At 35.6% G+C, this 19,369-nt stretch overlaps 1 protein-coding gene across 3 annotated transcripts in view; it reads right to left on the bottom strand.

The window, feature by feature from the left end:
- The window catches only part of cngb1a (cyclic nucleotide gated channel subunit beta 1a), a 44,121-nt gene that overhangs the window by 2,532 nt on the left and 22,220 nt on the right, over positions 1 to 19,369 (bottom strand). For all 3 annotated transcript variants that reach the window (XM_051135436.1, XM_051135437.1, XM_051135435.1), the window contains 19 exons: positions 18,425 to 18,566; positions 17,362 to 17,392; positions 15,127 to 15,262; positions 15,019 to 15,036; positions 14,845 to 14,928; positions 14,588 to 14,742; positions 14,285 to 14,494; positions 9,644 to 9,852; positions 8,965 to 9,015; positions 8,786 to 8,872; positions 8,631 to 8,695; positions 8,406 to 8,528; positions 8,176 to 8,317; positions 5,810 to 5,969; positions 5,634 to 5,731; positions 5,369 to 5,452; positions 5,041 to 5,159; positions 1,908 to 2,054; positions 1,253 to 1,427 (listed from right to left, as the gene is read on the bottom strand). In XM_051135436.1, the coding sequence (XP_050991393.1) occupies positions 1,253 to 1,427; positions 1,908 to 2,054; positions 5,041 to 5,159; positions 5,369 to 5,452; positions 5,634 to 5,731; positions 5,810 to 5,969; positions 8,176 to 8,317; positions 8,406 to 8,528; positions 8,631 to 8,695; positions 8,786 to 8,872; positions 8,965 to 9,015; positions 9,644 to 9,852; positions 14,285 to 14,494; positions 14,588 to 14,742; positions 14,845 to 14,928; positions 15,019 to 15,036; positions 15,127 to 15,262; positions 17,362 to 17,392; positions 18,425 to 18,566 (2,236 nt within the window). The remainder of the gene's footprint in view (positions 1 to 1,252; positions 1,428 to 1,907; positions 2,055 to 5,040; positions 5,160 to 5,368; positions 5,453 to 5,633; positions 5,732 to 5,809; positions 5,970 to 8,175; positions 8,318 to 8,405; positions 8,529 to 8,630; positions 8,696 to 8,785; positions 8,873 to 8,964; positions 9,016 to 9,643; positions 9,853 to 14,284; positions 14,495 to 14,587; positions 14,743 to 14,844; positions 14,929 to 15,018; positions 15,037 to 15,126; positions 15,263 to 17,361; positions 17,393 to 18,424; positions 18,567 to 19,369) is intronic.

Raw genomic sequence — 19,369 nt, forward strand, 5'->3', positions numbered from 1 at the left:
GTGGACAAAACACATGGATCTGATTTTTTTGCCAGATCGGAACCAAACTAGTGCAGAAAGATTCTCTGGAGAGTGAATATCAATAATTATCAAATAAAGTTGAACTTTTGACTCAGCGTTGCAGAGGGGTGCCAAAACGTTCGAAAGGGGCGGTGCCACTTTACTAAAATGCCTAACACCTGAACGGAATGAGATATTTCTGCCAAACCCAGAACACTTATTCAAGAGCTCAATCTGAGGTCACAGGACAAAAATTGTGGAGCTTGGCCTCTTGGTGGCGCAATAAAAGGGAAAAAACATAAAAATGACTATAGCTACGCAATAATTTGTCCTATCAACATGAAAATCGCTGGGCGCAGTCTTGGTCCAAAGTGCCACACGTGTCTATAAGGACATCTGCATATCTTAAAAAAAACATGGGATAAAATTTGAGCACCTATTAGACAAGGTTAACGAAGGCCGATCGGAACAAAACTCTGTGGGCCTGTTTGACTCACAGCCAGCAAAGGTCTGTAAGAAATTTGAAAGAAATCAGCCACTGGGGGACGATATTGCATTTTTCAAGAGCGTAAATGATTGTACATTGTGCGTTTTTTTCACATATACACATGACATTCATATCATATGATAGAACTCTTCATTTTGGACTCTGCCTCTAGAACCACCGCTGTCAATCAAATAATTTGTTAAATGATTGAAAAGATGTAAAAAACCCTACTTTTGCGAACTAGTCCTAGGTTTTTTGCTCAATCTGGAAAAAAAAAACTGGTACAATTCTCTGGACTCTCTAGGAAAATAATTATCAAAAAAACATTCAAATTTACAATTTGGGAAGCTATAACGGGGTTGTTTAGAAAATAGGCCTGTCCAAATGTATCCAAAATCCTATAAAGCCTAAAGGAAAACTCAAAACTTCAAAAAATTTGGTGAGCACATGTGACAGGTGATTCTGAACAAGCATGCAAAGTTTTAAGGAGATCGGACCACAGGTGGCGCTATAACAGCCATAAGCATTAAAAAATATAATATTTTTTATGGTAAATTACCTGAATTTGCCTAAATGTTTTTAAATCATTGATTTAGGTGGTTACAGCCTTGATAAATTTCTCTTTTTTCATATGTGCTTAAATGCCTTAAAGCTCTTAAACACTGCTGCTTGCAGCTATATTTAACTATATGTTCTTCACCCAGTGTTACTGTCTGGCTTCAGAATGTGTTTTTGGCCTATAGCATCATAATGGGATGTGAATACCTCTAGAGTTGCTCCCTTATATGCCTCCTTCAGTTTGGCAAATGTTTGTCCTGTGGCAACCTCCAGCGCAGCCTTGTATAGTTTGGGTGTCTCCGGACGCTGAGGGATGACCTCACCCGTCTCTTTAGCCTGGCCCTTCTCATCTGCAGGCTTCTTATCTTTGGTCAACATTTTCCTATGGAAAAAGACAAACTCATTAGGATGACAGGAAGTTGAGTTGTAAGCTTTGCTAAGACTGTAACAGGAAGCGGACCTCCGTAAGGTTTGAGATGACATCAAAAGCTCGATCTCAGGCACTTACATAACATTCACCACACACACAAACACACAGTTAACTGGTCTCACGGGTGAATGGATCATACGACTCATGTCTGACTGCAATTACCTTCTTCAGCATCTCAATTACTAACAAAATCAAATACTAATCTCCCAAGTCCATCCTTCCATTAAAGAGAAAGAAAGGGAAAAGAAGGATGTAGAGAGAAAAGACAGAGAAAGCAATATTTAGCCAACATGACTAATCTATAGAGATCTGTGAGTGTGATACAGAGCTGTAAATGGCTCAGACCACTGCGCTGGATGAAGTGAATGTGTGTGTGTGTATGTAAAGATTTCTGGGGCTCTTGGTTGTGATTCAAGCTCCGATCCCTCTCACTTGGCCTTCTTGCGCAGTAGCTTCTGAGACTCGGGGTAGTGCACTAAGATCTCTGCCAGATCCTTCTTATCCAGGATGAAGAGGTTAGCAAAACCATGGGCCTTTACGTTAGCTGTTCGTCGGTTCCCGCCACCACCCGCAAGCAAACTGATGGAGTGAACACACACAAAAACCAGCCAGAGTTTAGCTTTTAACACATAAAGCATGATTTATCAAAGTTGCGAATTTCTCATAAAACAATTGCAAATAAAGCACCATTTCCATCCATTGTGTTCAAAAGAACAAAATCAGCACTTTCTGGGAAACTGGTGCAATGCATCAATAATAAAAACAATACCTGATGCAACTGGGGAAGCCTGTGGCTCTAATTTCCTACATAATAAATGAATCTGCCAAATGAAATGCAATAACAAACACTGTCAAGTTATCTGTTGTCATCATTATTATGCATTCGGATGCCTGATGTTTGGGAACACAATTGTGTGAGACAGTTATGGGAGGTGATTATACCAAATCATTTTGGTGACAGACTTTGGCTCAGGCATTTTAAAATGATTGAAATAACATTTGAGATGGTGTGCGATGAGATCAGTGTGCTGGTTAGTTTGGTTAACCAGTCACATGATCTGTTGACCCAAAACTAATAGATATAAAATGCATTTATATTATACTAAGTATACTAAGTTCAAGTCTATTAACATATTTGCTGACATATCGCTTGAGACTTTACTGACATAAAAATTGTAATTAAACTTTATTTGGAGTACTAATTGTGCAATGCACTTTTCTTAATTTTAAGCCTAAAATATGTTTTAATGTTACTATTAATGAAGATCGTATGATCTTTGAATAATATCAGTCTATAAATGCCACATGAATTGTTTGATATACACTGAGGAATTTACTTGATAAATGTTATTCCATCATTTTTACTGGATAAAAAAATATCCACACAGAGTAGAGCACAACGGAAAACAAGACTTCTTTAAAGTGGCATAATACATATAAGTGACTGGACAAAATGTATTTATGCTCAAAAACAAGACAAAAATAAGAAATTTTAATTTGCACAAAGAACATATATATTTTAAATATTTTATTATATTTTTTATATTTTATTACATTTGGAGTACTTGTGCAATGCACATTTCTTAATTTTAGGCCTACAATATGTTTTAATGTCGCTATTGATGAAGACTGAATGATCTTTGAATAATATCGGCCTATAAATGCAAAATATTTAAAGTGTACCTAAAGTACACTTGCAATAGTTCCACTTTAGCACAATCAAATATACTAAATTATATCTTTAGTTGAACTTCAGCACAACTGAAGTGCATTAAGTACAAAATTAGTTGTTCCAATGTAGCAGACTTTAAATATACCAGTTTAGTATACTGAAAGTACAATTGCAGGGTATTTTTATTAAGTGCGTAATATGTAAATGTATTTGTAGCATACTTAGCATGAAATAAGTGTCTTTTAAATACATTTTAGTATATTTATTTTTTACTAGGGGAGACATGAAGTCACATGAGTTTATTGATATACATTGAGGAATTTATTTGATAAATGTTATATAATCATTTTTATTGGATAAAAAAATGTATCCACCTCAGCTGAGCATGTACGTTTTATGCATATTTTAAGATTTTATGTGCATCTTGGGATTTCCAAAATTCACATAAAAATACAAGGATGGAAACAAAAATGTCTTAACCTTGGGAATTCTGTTCAAAAGTCAAAAACTAAATTTTTCAACAAGAAAACTTCATTTGATTATGATTCATTCATTACCGTTAAAGGTATAGTTCACCTAAAAATTTAAATGATGTCGTCATGTACATACAGTGTTGGGAATAACGGCGTTATAAATAAATGGTGTTATTTTTACTAACGGCGTTATTTTTTTCAGTAACGAGTAATCAAACAAATGACTGTTTCCCCCATTACAATGCCGTTACGGTTACTGACAATAAAATGCAGTGTTACTATAATTTATTATCATTTTATTTTTCAGTTCATCTGAATGGATGCACAGCATTGATGAACCGTAAACTCTAGTGTGAAGGCACAAGACTAACCGTTGCTATGTCTCACACGCATGCAAAGAAAGATACAGAGCGAGAGAGTCTACCATGCAGAATTGACACGCTACATGTAAACAATATTCTTTGCTGTATTTTTGTGTGAGTTCCTTTGGAATTCTTCAGCTTTTAAGAACTGCCGGTTTCTCCGGTAGTAGGTGGAACTAATGCGCAAGCGGCAATCTCATTGGCTGATGCTCACCTATTATTGGCCCGTTTTCATTTTCAGCAAATCAGTTTGCTCGAACACAGACAACGTGATTAATATTCATGAACCCAGCAGCTGATTAATCCTTAGTGCATTTTAGATTTTTATTAGTAGCAGAATTCGTAGTAGGTTTGTTATCTTATCAGTATTATTTTTAGTCCCCCCCATAATGTAATGCTACATTATCATAATGTCATATTATAATGCTTGATTGACTAACAATAAGTGTACATTCAGATATTTAAAAAACTGTGCCATTAAGCTTTATACATCTGGTGAATAAACTAAAAGTTTCATTAATTTCATTTAAATTTCATTCATTGAACATATTTAATATTGGGGGCATCCAAGTTATTTGACATATCTGAACATTTTTTTAAAAAAGTAACACAATAGTTACTTTCCCTGGTAATTAGTTACTTTTATAATGATGTAACTCAGTTACTATTTGTGAGAAGTAACTAGTAACTATAACTAATTACTTTCTTAAAGTAACATGCCCAACACTGTATACATGTACCTATATGACTTTCTTTCTTCATCTGAACAAATATCTTAATAGTACAGAGGAAAGGAAGTTATACAGGTTTATAAAGTTATACAGGAACAACATAACGGTGAGTAAATGTTTACAAAAATACATTTTTAGGCACATCATCCCTTTAACATGAATGAGTGCATTGCACTCAACGTTACTCACGTTGCATACTACATAAATATGTTAAAGTAGTACTCTTTCTATTAGGTCACATACGATTTTATTTAGCAGTCATAATATAACATAAGCTGACCTCATCAGTAGGGTTTGAAAGTTGCATCTTCAGTAATTATCACTCACCTAATTTCCCCAAACACAGAGCCAGCTCTCAAAGTCACAAACACCGTCGTCCCATCAGGCCCTCCAACCACCTGCACCTCTCCAGCTTTGATGATGTACATCTCTCGGCCGATCTCACCCTGACCGTCAGAGGCGAGCGGGACAAGAGTCAGTTCAAAACGCTAACAGATAAAAGGCTCTTTCATGGTGGCTGTTTGATGTGACCTTTACTGAGACAGCCTTCAAACATACTGGACTGAGATTAGATACTGTAGGTTTAAAATATTTTTGCAAGGCAGTAGAAAAACATCTACAGTAAATCACAAAAATAGTAAATGACATTGCTCACTTTTTTACAAACAAAGTCTCCTGGAAGATACACTACAGATTTCAGCATCTTGAGCATGTCAAATATCATCTGTCTGTCACATCCCTGGAGCAAACAGGAGACAAAGACAACAGAGGAAACAGGTTATTAAAAAAGAAACTAAATGAGTTAATCCATTGGGAACTAATTGGATGGTGAAAAGTGATCTCTCTCTATATGACCTTGTCGTTGTCTGTGTATATGTTCGTGAAAGACAGAAAAGAGTGAAAGTAATATATTCACTTACCTGAAAGAGTGCCACCTTACTGACAATGCTGTAGTTGACATCTGCAGCGATGTCTAAACGCATCTTATCTGGCAGCTGGATAAGTAACTCTTGTTCATCTGAAGACAAGCGGATCATGAAACAGTCAAAACACACTTATCATATGAAAACATCTAGTGCAATGGAATTCTTCTTACCCAGCATGCCTTGTGACTTCCAGGTGTAGTCGTACCAGATCTTGACGCGGTTCTGGACCTCACGGGGGATCCTGTAGGAGCTCATGTATTTGACTGTGCTGTCCACACAGTGTCTGTAATAGGCCTCACCTGCAGTGGCGGCTCCAACTACGTCTCTCATCTATGCGTATGCACACACACAGCACAAAGGTAAACAAAACTTTACAACGCATGGATTTTTATGATTTTATCATCTTTAAAGTGGCATAATATAAATAAGTGAGTGGCCAAAGTGTATTTCTGCTTAAAACAACATAAAAATAAGAAATTATAAACCTATTTTTAAAATATTTTATTATATTTTTATATTTTATTACATTGTATTTTTACAAGTCTAATTAACCAAAATTCTGGAGATTTTTATCTCATTAGTGATTAGTGCTTCTTATGAGATGTAATTTTACTCTTTTTGTTAACATTTTAAATTATTTTACTTTTATATTTTCTGTTATTATTATTATTTTAGTAGCAGGTTTTGTAATTTTTTGTGTTTTTCTGACACAAAAATAAGAAATTATAATTTGCACAACATATATTTTTTAAATATTTTATTATATTTCTATTTTATTATATTATATTTTTATATTTAATTACATTGTATTTCTACAATGTAAGTCTAATTAACCAAAATCTGGATTTTTTATTTTTTAACTAGAAATAGAAATCTTATTATAGGGTACAACAGGGCTAATGGGACCTTAAGAAAAAATGTGCTTTTCGCTGCATCCAGAATGTATGATTGCAGAAAAAACATATACGATTGAACATTTATGGAGCAACAGATTTTGTGTGAAAATAAATCATACAAGTCATTTAGTTTGGTTAAAAATCTTATAAATGCATAAGGTGGGTGGGGGGTAACAACATGGGGCAAAATACAAATACTTAAAATAAAGTATGTTTTTTTTTTTTTTTAATAATGTCCAAGTTAATATTTGTTCAAATCAATTACTTCAGCAAAGTTTGTACTATTTTCTGCTTATTTTAATAAATAAAATAATTACTTTTTTTGTTTAATAATTCTACTGTCATTAAATTATGTAAATATAAAAAATATATTTTAAAATACAGAAACAAAATCATTTTCAAAAGTAAAGATTCTGAAAGCATTGATGTTATTGTGATCCCACAATAATTTAATATAGATGTACAGTAGTAATAACAAATTATATTTTATTAGATGATATGATTAATATCATGTTTTTAAAAACCATGGTTTCATTCTAAACATGGTGATTATCTCTAAGATGGACACCCAACATAATATCTGATATTTACCATCTGAATCTAACCATTTCATGTAAACAAATGAAAAAGTCAGTCATCTATTAATTATCATGTTAATTATTGCACTTTTTAGCCCCAACAGCAGGGGCGCTTTTTTACCCCAAATACCATACTTTTACATATTCTTTAACTATTTAAAAACTGTTGCTTTAATTATCTTAAATAATACTGAAAATCATTAAGAAGACCTTTTTCTCAAAATATATTCAATAATTTTAGCGATTCTCGTTTGCTACTTTAATCTACAACATTTTTAAAAACATGAAATATTGATCAAGCAAGCACATAATCGACTTTGCGCTGCTGCCCGTGATCGCATCAAGGATCAGCCAAATTTGTATGTGCATCTTGAAAAGCAGATGTTTTGGAAAGTGCTACGGCATGTTTTTCTGCCATCTAGTGGTTCAGAGGAAAATAAAAACCAAAGGCACCTTTTACCCCAGGATGCCTTTAGCCCCGTTGTACCCTATATATATAGATATATATATATATATATACATATTTTAAATACGTCTAGGTAGTTGTACTTCATTGTTAGTTTTGGTTATTTTAGTACATCAAGTTAAACTGAATGTTAAATGTTTTTTAAATAAATTAATTTAAGGTTAATTTTATTTCAAGGAGCAAAAGTTTTTAAGTTTTTAGTTTTAGTTACATGTAACAATTAGAAAATATAATTGTAAAAAAAAAAAAAAAAAAACTGCACTAGTTAAGCAAGTACAATAAAAAATACAGGTTCATTATTTTTACACAATTCCACCAAATCTCATTCATGTACTACAAAAAAGATACATTTTTTAATTATCTCTAATTCAAAAATGTATAATTCTTTCATATTACAGTAATGAGATGTTATTTTGAAAAGTGGGGGAATTAGGATGAAAACAATAATACTTTGTGGTCCTAAAAAAAGTCTTATTATCTTCACGCAAAATACAATTTCTTAGTTCTTTCTTTTGATTTCGGGGTAAAATACAACCATGACATGTTTTGACAATAAATGAGATTCACCCAGAATTTCTATCTGGTATTACTCCCACCTGACCAATCATGATAGAGAAAGCAAAGACTCCCACAAAGTAGTTGACCAATTGGAAGACGATTTCAAAGACAGTGGTAGGATCAGGCAAACCTCCGATGGTGATCAGAGTCTTCACAGCAAAGTAGTAGCAGCGAATATAACTGTGCGGCACAAACACAAACTCATATTACAGTAACTACACTGAGTACAATACACCACTGGGTAACAGACTGAGACTGATAATCTCACCTGTTTCCTTTGCCATTATAGACCCATTTGGTCGAACCCAGTCCTTCATAGTCAGAACCCCAATAGAAAATACAGGCATTGCAATGCAGAGAGTACAGCAGGTATGCACTTGTCCGGATCACCCTGCAATCACATGCCAATGTGGTTCATTCTTAGATTAACTGTCCCTTTAAGAGGCACCCGCTTTGTGTTATAGTGACCTCTAGTGGTGGCATCTGGTCTTACCTGTAAATGTAGGCTTTGCTCATCACAGCTTCCAGACGATCATTAAACTCAAAGAATGCATTGTACTGCAAAAGGGGCACAGAGTAAGTGTGAGTATTAAGGATGTATGTGTAAAAATGGGACGAGATTAGGGTCGTGTGTTGTTGTTTTTTTACCTTTAGAAGGCGAGGAAACCTCAAGAGCGATTTAACGCCTGTGAAGACGTACAGGACATCCAATGGAAAGAGACTGATCACATCCATCTGAGACATTCAGAGCCAGCGGAAGTTTCACTAACTGACTGAAGTTATTTGATCAATGTCAATAGATAGATTTAGTAGAAAATAAGTTTTACCTTGAATCGCTCTGTTCGCCTGTAGTTGTCTCTCATTTCTTTTTTGTCACACTGAGCCAGACAAAACATAAAATACATCAGTAGACATTAACAACGTAAAACAAACACTGGCCTTAAAACAAGCCTATTTTCACCATTGAACAATAATATGGTAATTATAAAAATAAAAATGTAATTCAAACAAATTTTTGGGTTTATATCTCATGATTTGGACTTTGTTTCTCACAATTTTGAGAAAAAAAGTCAGAATTGCGAGATACAAATTTAGGATTCTGACTTTTTTCACAATTCCAAGTTTATATATCGGAATTCCGATTTTTCCCTCAGAATTCTTCCTCAGAGAATCTTGTAATTCTGTCATTTTTCTCTAAATTTTGAGTATACATCTCACAATTCTGTCACAAATTGCGAGTATCTTTTCTTTTCAGAATTGCAATTTCATATCTCACATTTCTGAGTTTTTTCTAAGACTGATGAAATATAAACTCAGAATTACGAGAAAAAAAGTGAACTGTAAGATAAAAAGTCGCAATTACCTTTTTTATTTTTTTTATTCTGTGGTGGAAACGGGCTTCCATAAGAGCCCAAGCACAATTTCAAGCAAAACTTTAAAAAAGAGAATTTTGAAATGCTTGAAAGATTAATGTTGTGTTTATTGCAGCAGGGTGCTTCTGCTCACCACAATGTCCCCTCCTCTCACAAACTGCAGTCTGGGCTGCATAACGAAGATGTCGAGAAGATAAATGCCGTCACAGAAGTAGTCCATCAGCAGCCACCAGTGAATGTTCTCAGTCGTCTGGTACGGAAAAGTGCAGCGCACAGGGATCAGCCAAACATTCCAGTTCCATGCGACTGACACAAAGAACAGCCACACCACGTAGATCAAGTCTGTGAAAGAAAGAGTCAGCAAGCCTACATTATTTAGCACACGTCTTCAGAATCACATACTGAAGTGCTCATATTATACAGTACATATTTTCATCTTTTTTTCTGTAATTTTAAGCTCACTTTACTAAAAAAAGAGTCACTTCATCGGCATTTCAACATTAAATTTGATAAAAGCTGTTGTCAGATACACACATAAACTCTAAGGACTTCATGACATCTCGTCAAAATAAAATTCTGGGTTAACTTGAAGAAATTATGACTGAAATACACTTCTATTTTAACAATAAACCTCTGTTGTGCAGCACTTTGCTTGCCAAAAATAAAATGAATTGTTACATTTTAATTTGATTACATTTTAAATAATGCTGTCAAATCGATTAATCATGATTTACTGCATCCAAAATAAAACTTTGTGTTTACATAATATACAGTGGGTACGGAAAGTATTCAGACCCCCTTAAATTTTTCACTCTTTGTTATATTGCAGCCATTTGCTAAAATCAATTATGTTCATTTTTTTTCCTCATTAATGTACACACAGCACCCCATATTGACAGAAAAACACAGAATTGTTGACATTTTTGCAGATTTATTAAAAAAGAAAAACTGAAATATCACATGGTCCTAAGTATTCAGACGCTTTGCTCAGTATTTAGTAGAAGCACCCTTTTGATCTAATACAGCCATGAGTCTTTTTGGGAAAGATGCAACAAGTTTTTCACACCTGGATTTGGGGATCCTCTGCCATTCCTCCTTGCAGATCCTCTCCAGTTCTGTCAGGTTGGTTGGTAAACGTTGGTGGACAGCCATTTTTAGGTCTCTCCAGAGATGCTCAATTGGGTTTAAGTCAGGGCTCTGGCTGGACCATTCAAGAACAGTCACGGAGTTGTTGTGAAGCCACTCCTTCGTTATTTTAGCTGTGTGCTTAGGGTCATTGTCTTGTTGGAAGGTAAACCTTTGGCCCAGTCTGAGGTCCTGAGCAGTCTGGAGAAGGTTTTCGTCCAGGATATCCCTGTACTTGGCCGTGTTCATCTTTCCCTCGATTGCAACCAGTCGTCCTGTCCCTGCAGCTGAAAAACACCCCCACAGCATGATGCTGCCACCACCATGCTTCACTGTTGGGACTGTATTGGACAGGTGATGAGCAGTGCCTGGTTTTCTCCACACATACCGCTTAGAATTAAGGCCAAAAAGTTCTATCTTGGTCTCATCAGACCAGAGAATCTTATTTCTCACCATCTTGGAGTCCTTCAGGTGGGCTTTCATGTGTCTTGCACTGAGGAGAGGCTTCCGTCGGGCCACTCTGCCATAAAGCCCCGACTGGTGGAGGGCTGCAGTGATGGTTGACTTTCTACAACTTTCTCCCATCTCCCGACTGCATCTCTGGAGCTCAGCCACAGTGATCTTTGGGTTCTTCTTTACCTCTCTCACCAAGGCTCTTCTCCCCCGATAGCTCAGTTTGGCCGGACGGCCAGCTCTAGGAAGGGTTCTGGTCATCCCAAACGTCTTCCATTTAAGGATTATGGAGGCCACTGTGCTCTTAGGAACCTTAAGTGCAGCAGAAATGTTTTTGTAACCTTGGCCAGATCTGTGCCTTGTCACAATTCTGTCTCTGAGCTCTTCAGGCAGTTCCTTTGACCTCATGATTCTCATTTGCTCTGACATGCACTGTGAGCTGTAAAGTCTTATATAGACAGGTGTGTGGCTTTCCTAATCAAGTCCAGTCAGTATAATCAAACACAGCTGGACTCAAATGAAGGTGTAGAACCATCTCAAGGATGATCAGAAGAAATGGACAGCATCTGAGTTCAGTATATGAGTGTCACAGCAAAGGGTCTGAATACTTAGGACCATGTGATATTTCAGTTTTTCTTTTTTAATAAATCTGCAAAAATGTCAACAATTCTGTGTTTTTTCTGTCAATATGGGGTGCTGTGTGTACATTAATGAGGAAAAAAAATGAACTTAAATGATTTTAGCAAATGGCTGCAATATAACAAAGAGCGAAAAATTTAAGGGGGTCTGAATACTTTCCGTACCCACTGTATGTGTGTGTACTGTATATATGTATATGTATATATAAATACACACATAAATGTATAAATATTTAAATAATATATATATATATATATATGTATATATACACACCGCACATACGTAAATATTTTTTAAACATACATGTATATTATGTATACACAAATTATGTAAACAAATTTTTTTATTATGAATGCGATTAATCACACTTAATCAATTTGACAGCACTAATTTTAAAATATTACATTGACTGTTTAGCATTTGATTACCACCATTTTTTTTTTAATTAATTCGTATTAAACCATTAATTCAGAAAAAAATTAACTAAAGACAACACAGAAAAATGAACACATGAAAAATGGGCTGTTTTTTGGTTTCTTGGTTTCAATAGACTGTTTTTGGACTAGGAAAGATGTTTCAAAATAAAACGAAAAATCTTTTATTTAAAACAATTCTCATTATATGACACTTTTAAAGGAGACATCTGACGTAAAGTTCACTTTTACATGGTGTTAATGAAATGTCTTAGCCTTAGCAGTAGGATGTACAGTACCCTCCATTAATATTGGCTCCCTTGGTAAATATGAGCAAAGACGGCTATGAAAATAAATCTGCTTTGTTTATCTTTATGATCTTACATTCAAAAAATTCACAAAATACTAACCTTTCATTGAAGTAAAACAATTGATGAATGAAATAAATGTTTTTCTCTAATGCATGCTGGGCACCCTTAGAAATTATAATGAGTAAAAATCTCTGAAGTATATTCCCATTCATATTTGCATTTATTTAGCACACTAGAATGACTAGGGTATGATATTGTCCAGCCATGACTTCCTGTTTCACAGGATTATAAATAAGAGGAGCACAAAGGCCAAATTCCTATAGTCATCCATCACAAGGAATAAAACCAAATAATATAGTTTTGATGTGCAGAACAAGATTGTTGAGCTTCACAAAATAGAAAGTGGCTGTAAGAAAAGAGCTAAAGCATTGAAAATCCCCATTTCCATCATTAGGACAATAATTAAGAATTCCAGTCATATTGTCCTAATGCATGGTGAGGAGGAGAGTTTAAGTGTCCAAAGACTCTCCAAGGATCACAGCAGGAAAATTGTAGAGATTAGTTGAGTCTTGGGGTCAAAAGACTAAAAAATTCAAACATCCTCCTTGCTCATCCAAAATCAAACTCCAGCATGTTCAGTTGTCAGACACGGCTTGAATTTCAAATGGGACTGGCTTCTGTGGTCAGATGAAACTAAAAAAAGAACTAAAAGAGCAAATCTACCAGATGGGTTTGGTATAAAAGTACCCCATGCCCACGGTTAAATATACTGCTGGATCTTTAATCTTGTGGGCTTATTTTCTTGCCAGAGGTCCCGGACATCTTGTTCAGATGCATGGCATCATTAATTCTAGCAAATACCGACGGATAAAACATCTAAATCTGACTGCATCTGTTAGAAGTTCTATAATTAGCTGTGGCTGGATCTTCCATCAGGACAATGATATAAACCAAACATCAAAATCAACACAAAAATGTGTCACTGAGCATAAAATGAAGCTTCTGCCATGGCCCTCCCAGTTCCCTGACCTGAACCCTATGGAAAATGCGTGAGGTGAACTGAAGAGAAGAAGCACCAGCATGGAGCTGGTAAACACTGTATGAAGGAATGGTCTCCGATCTCTTGTTAGCTGTTCAAAGTTGTCAGGTCCAAACTCTTCAGGCATTAAAGGAGAAAACTCAGAGCTGTTATTTTGAATAAAGGACGTTGCAGTAATTGGGTGCCAATAATTGTGGTCAGCATGAACTAAAGAAAAACATTTATTTCATAATGAGATTTTCCCCGTGCTTTCCATTGTTGATGTCAATAATAGGTTAGAATTTTGTGAATTTTTTGACTAAAATATTAAAAGGATAAACAATGCAGATTTATTTTCACAGCCACCTTTGCTCATATTTACCAAAGGTGCCAATATTAGTGGAAGGCACTGTAAAAGTGAACATAAGAGTCTTCATTTTCTCCCGACATCAGAGCCACTGAGGAAGCAGTGGGTTAGTTTTGTTTTTGATGGTAACGCGCCACCAAATACACAATAAACGGAGAAGAGGGGTGGAGTGAGCAGTAGCTTATTATCATTTCAAGAGCATGCACTGAAATGGGTCACTGTGAACAGAGCTGCTTTTGACAAGGTAAAAGGGTGTGGTTTACATGACCTTTGAGGAATTTTAACCAAAGTATGGTGCAGACATTTCATGAAGACCCTAAAAAATCATGCCAACTTGTCGAAAATGGGCTTCCGATGTCCTCTTTAATAAGGCAGTTTGTATATTTTTCTAACAATGGCCCATTGTGATCCATAGAGTTTACCTACTCTACCTGGTTGCAGATCTCACCTGTATAGGGATCAATGCTGGACGGGAAACGGTACTCCAGTATGACTCTCAGCCAGTCAGGAATCTGGGGCATTTTGAACTGCGGAACTGGGAATTTGTATCCCATAAACTCATAGATTTTCACCTCCTCCTCAGCCTTCTCCTCATCGTCTTTCTTTTCCTCTGGAGGAGGCGGTGGAGGTGGAGCTTCACCAGGCTTTTTGGCTGGAGCTAGGGTTTAAAAATCAAAGGTGAAGAATCTATCTTGACCTGACATCACTGAAGTAATACAGTAAAATAAACCGCAAATAAAGGTCTACTCACAGGCCGAAGGGCTTTCATCATCAGACTCGTCTGGATCGACCAGTCTGTCTCTTGCACGGTCTGTTCGCTCTTTAAACAGCTTGACCAGCTCCTGGAGACGCTCATTCACAACAATGCTTGTCTGACTGGCCGCAGAGGCCGGACGCTCAAGGCCTCTACAGGAAGTGACAACATAGCAGAGGAAGTCATATCAGATTGATCACATCTCAGTTGAGTCTAAACAAGGGTTTTGAGACATTGGATTTTTAAAGACTTACTCATCCACAGTAAGTAGATCAGACTTGTTCGGGTTCATTAGGCTGTCTTCATTTTCCTCACCAGGAGCCATATCCTCCTGCATTCTTCAACAACAACAACAACATACAGTATAAAACTTACAGTCTTTACTGTAGCAGCCATACTTTTACAAAACTTGATTAAGAACAACTTACTCTAAATCCACAGCTTTGCTAAAGGCAGAAAGAAAAAAAAACAGGAGCTCACCAAACTATTTAGCCAATAGATCATTTTAATAGATCAAATACTAGTTAAACACTAACCTGCGGGACATCAGATTTGGTACGGGAACAGTGAGGGTCATTGAATCTATCCCTGAGGGGACAATGATTTTGGGAACGGTCATCTCGTCATCTTCCACTTCTTCTACCTTCAGTGCTGGCTTCACATGGGTGCTTTCTGAGAGCACACACAATGACATTTTAGCACTGAAATCTTCGAAGACATATATTTGTGCATGTGAAATAACACATTATGTGATATTTATGATAAACAAGTCATAACCAGATACTCAAGAAAGAAACACATGGCCATTAAATCATGCTGTGGATAATAAATCTTAAAACATTAAAAGCTACATTGACATTCTTTAAAATAGTAACCCAAATACAGAACAAACATTTTCGCATCTGAATTTGAAATCACAACGTTGAAGAGTTTTCCATGATTTCCCAGATCTCTACAGGGCTTGGCGCTTACTTTTTTCCCAAGAGGCATATGTACACAAGTTAAAAAATTTAGAAGGGCATTAAAAAACTTTAAAGGCACAATGAAAATTTCTATAATATTAAAGCTTCGAACTGTATTTTAGAATTATGTAAATATTCCTACAAGCTTCCTACACATTTTTCATTTCAAAACTCACTGTAGATTTTTCAGACCATATTTCATTGTGAATAACAAATAATTAAGGGTGTAACAGTTGAAGGTTCAGTTCACAATGCTGAATTCACAGTTTGATACTGTTACAATACTACAAACTACTGTTGTCACAGACCAAAATTTCAGGCGTCAATACCAACACAAGTTAAGTTTCACAGTTTAAGGTATCACAGCAATAAATATTAGAACTTTAACTATTTTAGAACTAAAAGTAACTATTTTGAAAAAAATCAAATTTATTTTTAAAAAATTCTAAATTTCATATTTTAGAAAACAGAATAGGGACAATAGTCTGGAAAAACAAATGTTGTTGTTTTTTTTTTTTTTCATACTTATCCAGACCTAGAAATGACTATGATCACTTTTCATACTGTGTTAGCCTGTTCATAGGCCGATTTTAATCTGTATAGGTGATGGGGGAGCCCAGACAGAAGGTACAAAAGTTTATGCTGAATTAAATTTCAGATACAGTTTACTGTGTAACTAAAGTGCCAATAATAATCAGGGAAAAAAAGAAACTTGACGCATAATATGGGACTTTTAACTATAAACAAAATACACAAGGGCTCTTATTTTGAAATGTATGTCATTTACTACAAATTCTGGCTACAAATTTAAAAAGAGGATGGAAATTAAATTTCATAAAACTGTTTTTTTTTTTTTAATTTAAAAAAAAAAAAATAATAATAACTTTTTAAGGATTCACATACATACTCACATACATGTTCCTAAATACATTTTACAATCTTTTTTTAGCCGCAAATGAGAGTGGAGTGCCTGCACTGTCAATCCCTCTTCTGTAATATTTTGTAAAAAGATCTCCAGGTCTTTTTGTGATATTTAGACTTTTTTATAGTCCAGCACATCTCTCCTCAACAGGACACAAGATTTGAGGCAGTATTCACATCAATAATGCACACTATGTGGTAGAGTAACCTTAAATGTGAACAATAGTAACATACTTGACTTATTAAACAAATAACTAGCACACAACAAGCAGCACAGCGCAGCACAGCACAGCGCTATCTAGCACAGTCAGTTCACCTGAGAGATTGCTGGAGCTTTGGTGTCTTTCTGTAACTGTAGAGCACTTCATGTCTATAGGCATCAAGCATGTGCTGATTTGGATTTTAGGGCACTTTGATTTGGGATGACTGTGGGTGTTTTAAGAATAAAATCCACTAGCTACAGATTCTAACTCTAGACTACATGCTGCTGCTAGGCGTTCTACATGGGCTTGAGGATGTTGAGGCGATGGAGGACATTCTGGAAGCTCTGGTTGGCTTGTTTTGGGAGCTGGGATATCTCCTGGTATAGCAGAAGGAGATCGGAGGGCATCTTGGGCACGGGAACATTATTGTTTTTCAGCAGATGTAAGCTGTTCAGGCATGTGGAAGCATGGGGAATGCGAAGAATCCAGCTCTTTACGCCAGTACAGTTAGCAGGCACTGCAGACAGGCAGACCACTTCAGTTACTGGACGTTCTCATTACATTTGTTCATATGGTTTAAGTTTTGGTTTGTACTGCACGTTTCATACATGTATATAGTCATCGTATGCATGGATATATGTATGTATGTGTGTGTGTGTGTGTGTGTGTGTGTGTTCGCACTGACCTCCACATCCTTCTTCAGGAGGTTCCTCTTCCTGTAACAACAGAAGATGAATAAAAGCAAACATTCATAAGACAGAAAGGTCAAATATGACCAATTCCCCAACTTTTAAAACATTTCTAAATGTGTATAGCTGTAATTCAGAACAATCCCAATATATTTTTTTTTTTTTCTGCACTAAAAAAGGCTCTGAAATGAATTTCCAATCAATCAGAAATTGCTTGGAAATTTCACAAATAATTATAAAGAACAGCTTGTAACACATTTAATTAAATGTGAAATTGTAAAGACTGAAATAGTATTTTCTTGTAAAACATAACCTTACTTAATTTACAATTTTTTACAGCGTTAAAAATCTACTTTGAAAGAAATATTATTTTATTCAATGTTGCATTTAATTTAAAAAAATGCAGAAAAGATTTATAATTGTTCAAATGAATTTTTCTATTTCAATTAAATTCAGAACAAACAAAATCTGTACTAAAATAATCCTCTGCTTGCTCTATGACAATTAAAAAGGCTTTGTGCATTTTGTCATTTAATATTTCAACTCATATTTCATTATATTTCATCTCATAATTCATTCAGTGGTTTCTAATGTACCAAATGAGCACATTACAATTACAATCTCCATTATGTAGCAGCATAACTGCATAATTTTCTTAATTGGATTCAAGGGCCAAAGGTGTGATTTCCAGGGAATAAATGAATTGATAAAAATGTAAACTGTACCTTGAAATTACTAACACTACGCAAGTCTCTTTCAATAAAAGCATAATTGGATAAAATGTAGTAAATGTAACAGCTTTGCTTTCACAAGTAAACAATACATAATTATTAGCAGTAGACAGTACATTCCCAGAAAACAAATCATTGCACGGGGACAAAATTGCATGGTTAAGAGAAAAATGATGTATGTCACATTTCATTATTGTATTCAGAACTAATGTAAAATTCAGGTAAATAAAACAAAATGTTTACAAACTTCATAAACACAAAAGCATTCTCATGTTAAGCATTCTCTTATTCAGCACAAATCCAAATGTGTGTGTTTCAAGCAAGTTACCTGGTCAGCATCAGGAGGTAAAAATGTGGCGCGCTCAGGCTGAGTGGTCACAGGTGGTGAGACCGGATCTGCGTGTACTGCCTGATCTGAAACCTCAGACTGGTGCGGCGAGGGCTCCGCCGGGCAGACGTCCACCAGGCTCCTGAAAAGGGGGTTTGAGCAGAAGTCTAGTCATGGCAACACAACTAGTCAATGACAGGCATTTACAGACTGCCACCAATCAGATCTGCAGGGGCTGACCAGATAAAACTCGAAGGAGCTGACAAGAATAGTTATCGGATTATGAAAATCAACCATTCTGAAAGACAAACACATTTGTACTCAGCTGAACTGTTATTTAGATTACAGTTAAAGGTATAGCTCATTTAAAACTGAAAATGCACTGAAAATGTACTCACTCTCAGGCCATCCAAGATGTAGATAGGAACAGATTTGTAGAAATGTAGCATTCCTCTGCAGTGAATGGGTGCCGTCAGAACGAGAGTCCAAACAGCTGATTAAAACATCATACAATAATCCACACAACTCAAGTGAAGGAGAAATTCGCTAGATCAGAGACTGGAAAAAGTGAAAAACTTTTTGAAGCACTGGTCCCAACTAAAGTCCTCTATCCATACTATTTTTTACTCTAGTGAAAACTTTTTCATTTGAATTAGAAGAAAAATATTCACAGATCAAGCCCTGTTTAGAAGCAAAAACAGTCCAAAACACTTATGAGGACAACAGGGGATGGACGTTTTCACTGGTTGAAGCATTATTATGAATTATATATTTGTATTTTGGCCAGAAGAAACGGTTTAAAGTTAAAAATGCCTCAGTGATGAATTTGTTTCTCACACACACAGTTATTTGCTTCAGAAGATGTTAACTGAGGGACTGGGGTGGTGTGGATGACTTGTGGATTATTGTGATGTTTGTATCAGCTGTTTGGACTCTCATTCTGAC

The sequence above is a fragment of the Labeo rohita genome, chromosome 18, assembly GCF_022985175.1.
Source record: "Labeo rohita strain BAU-BD-2019 chromosome 18, IGBB_LRoh.1.0, whole genome shotgun sequence".
NCBI lineage: Eukaryota > Metazoa > Chordata > Actinopteri > Cypriniformes > Cyprinidae > Labeo > Labeo rohita.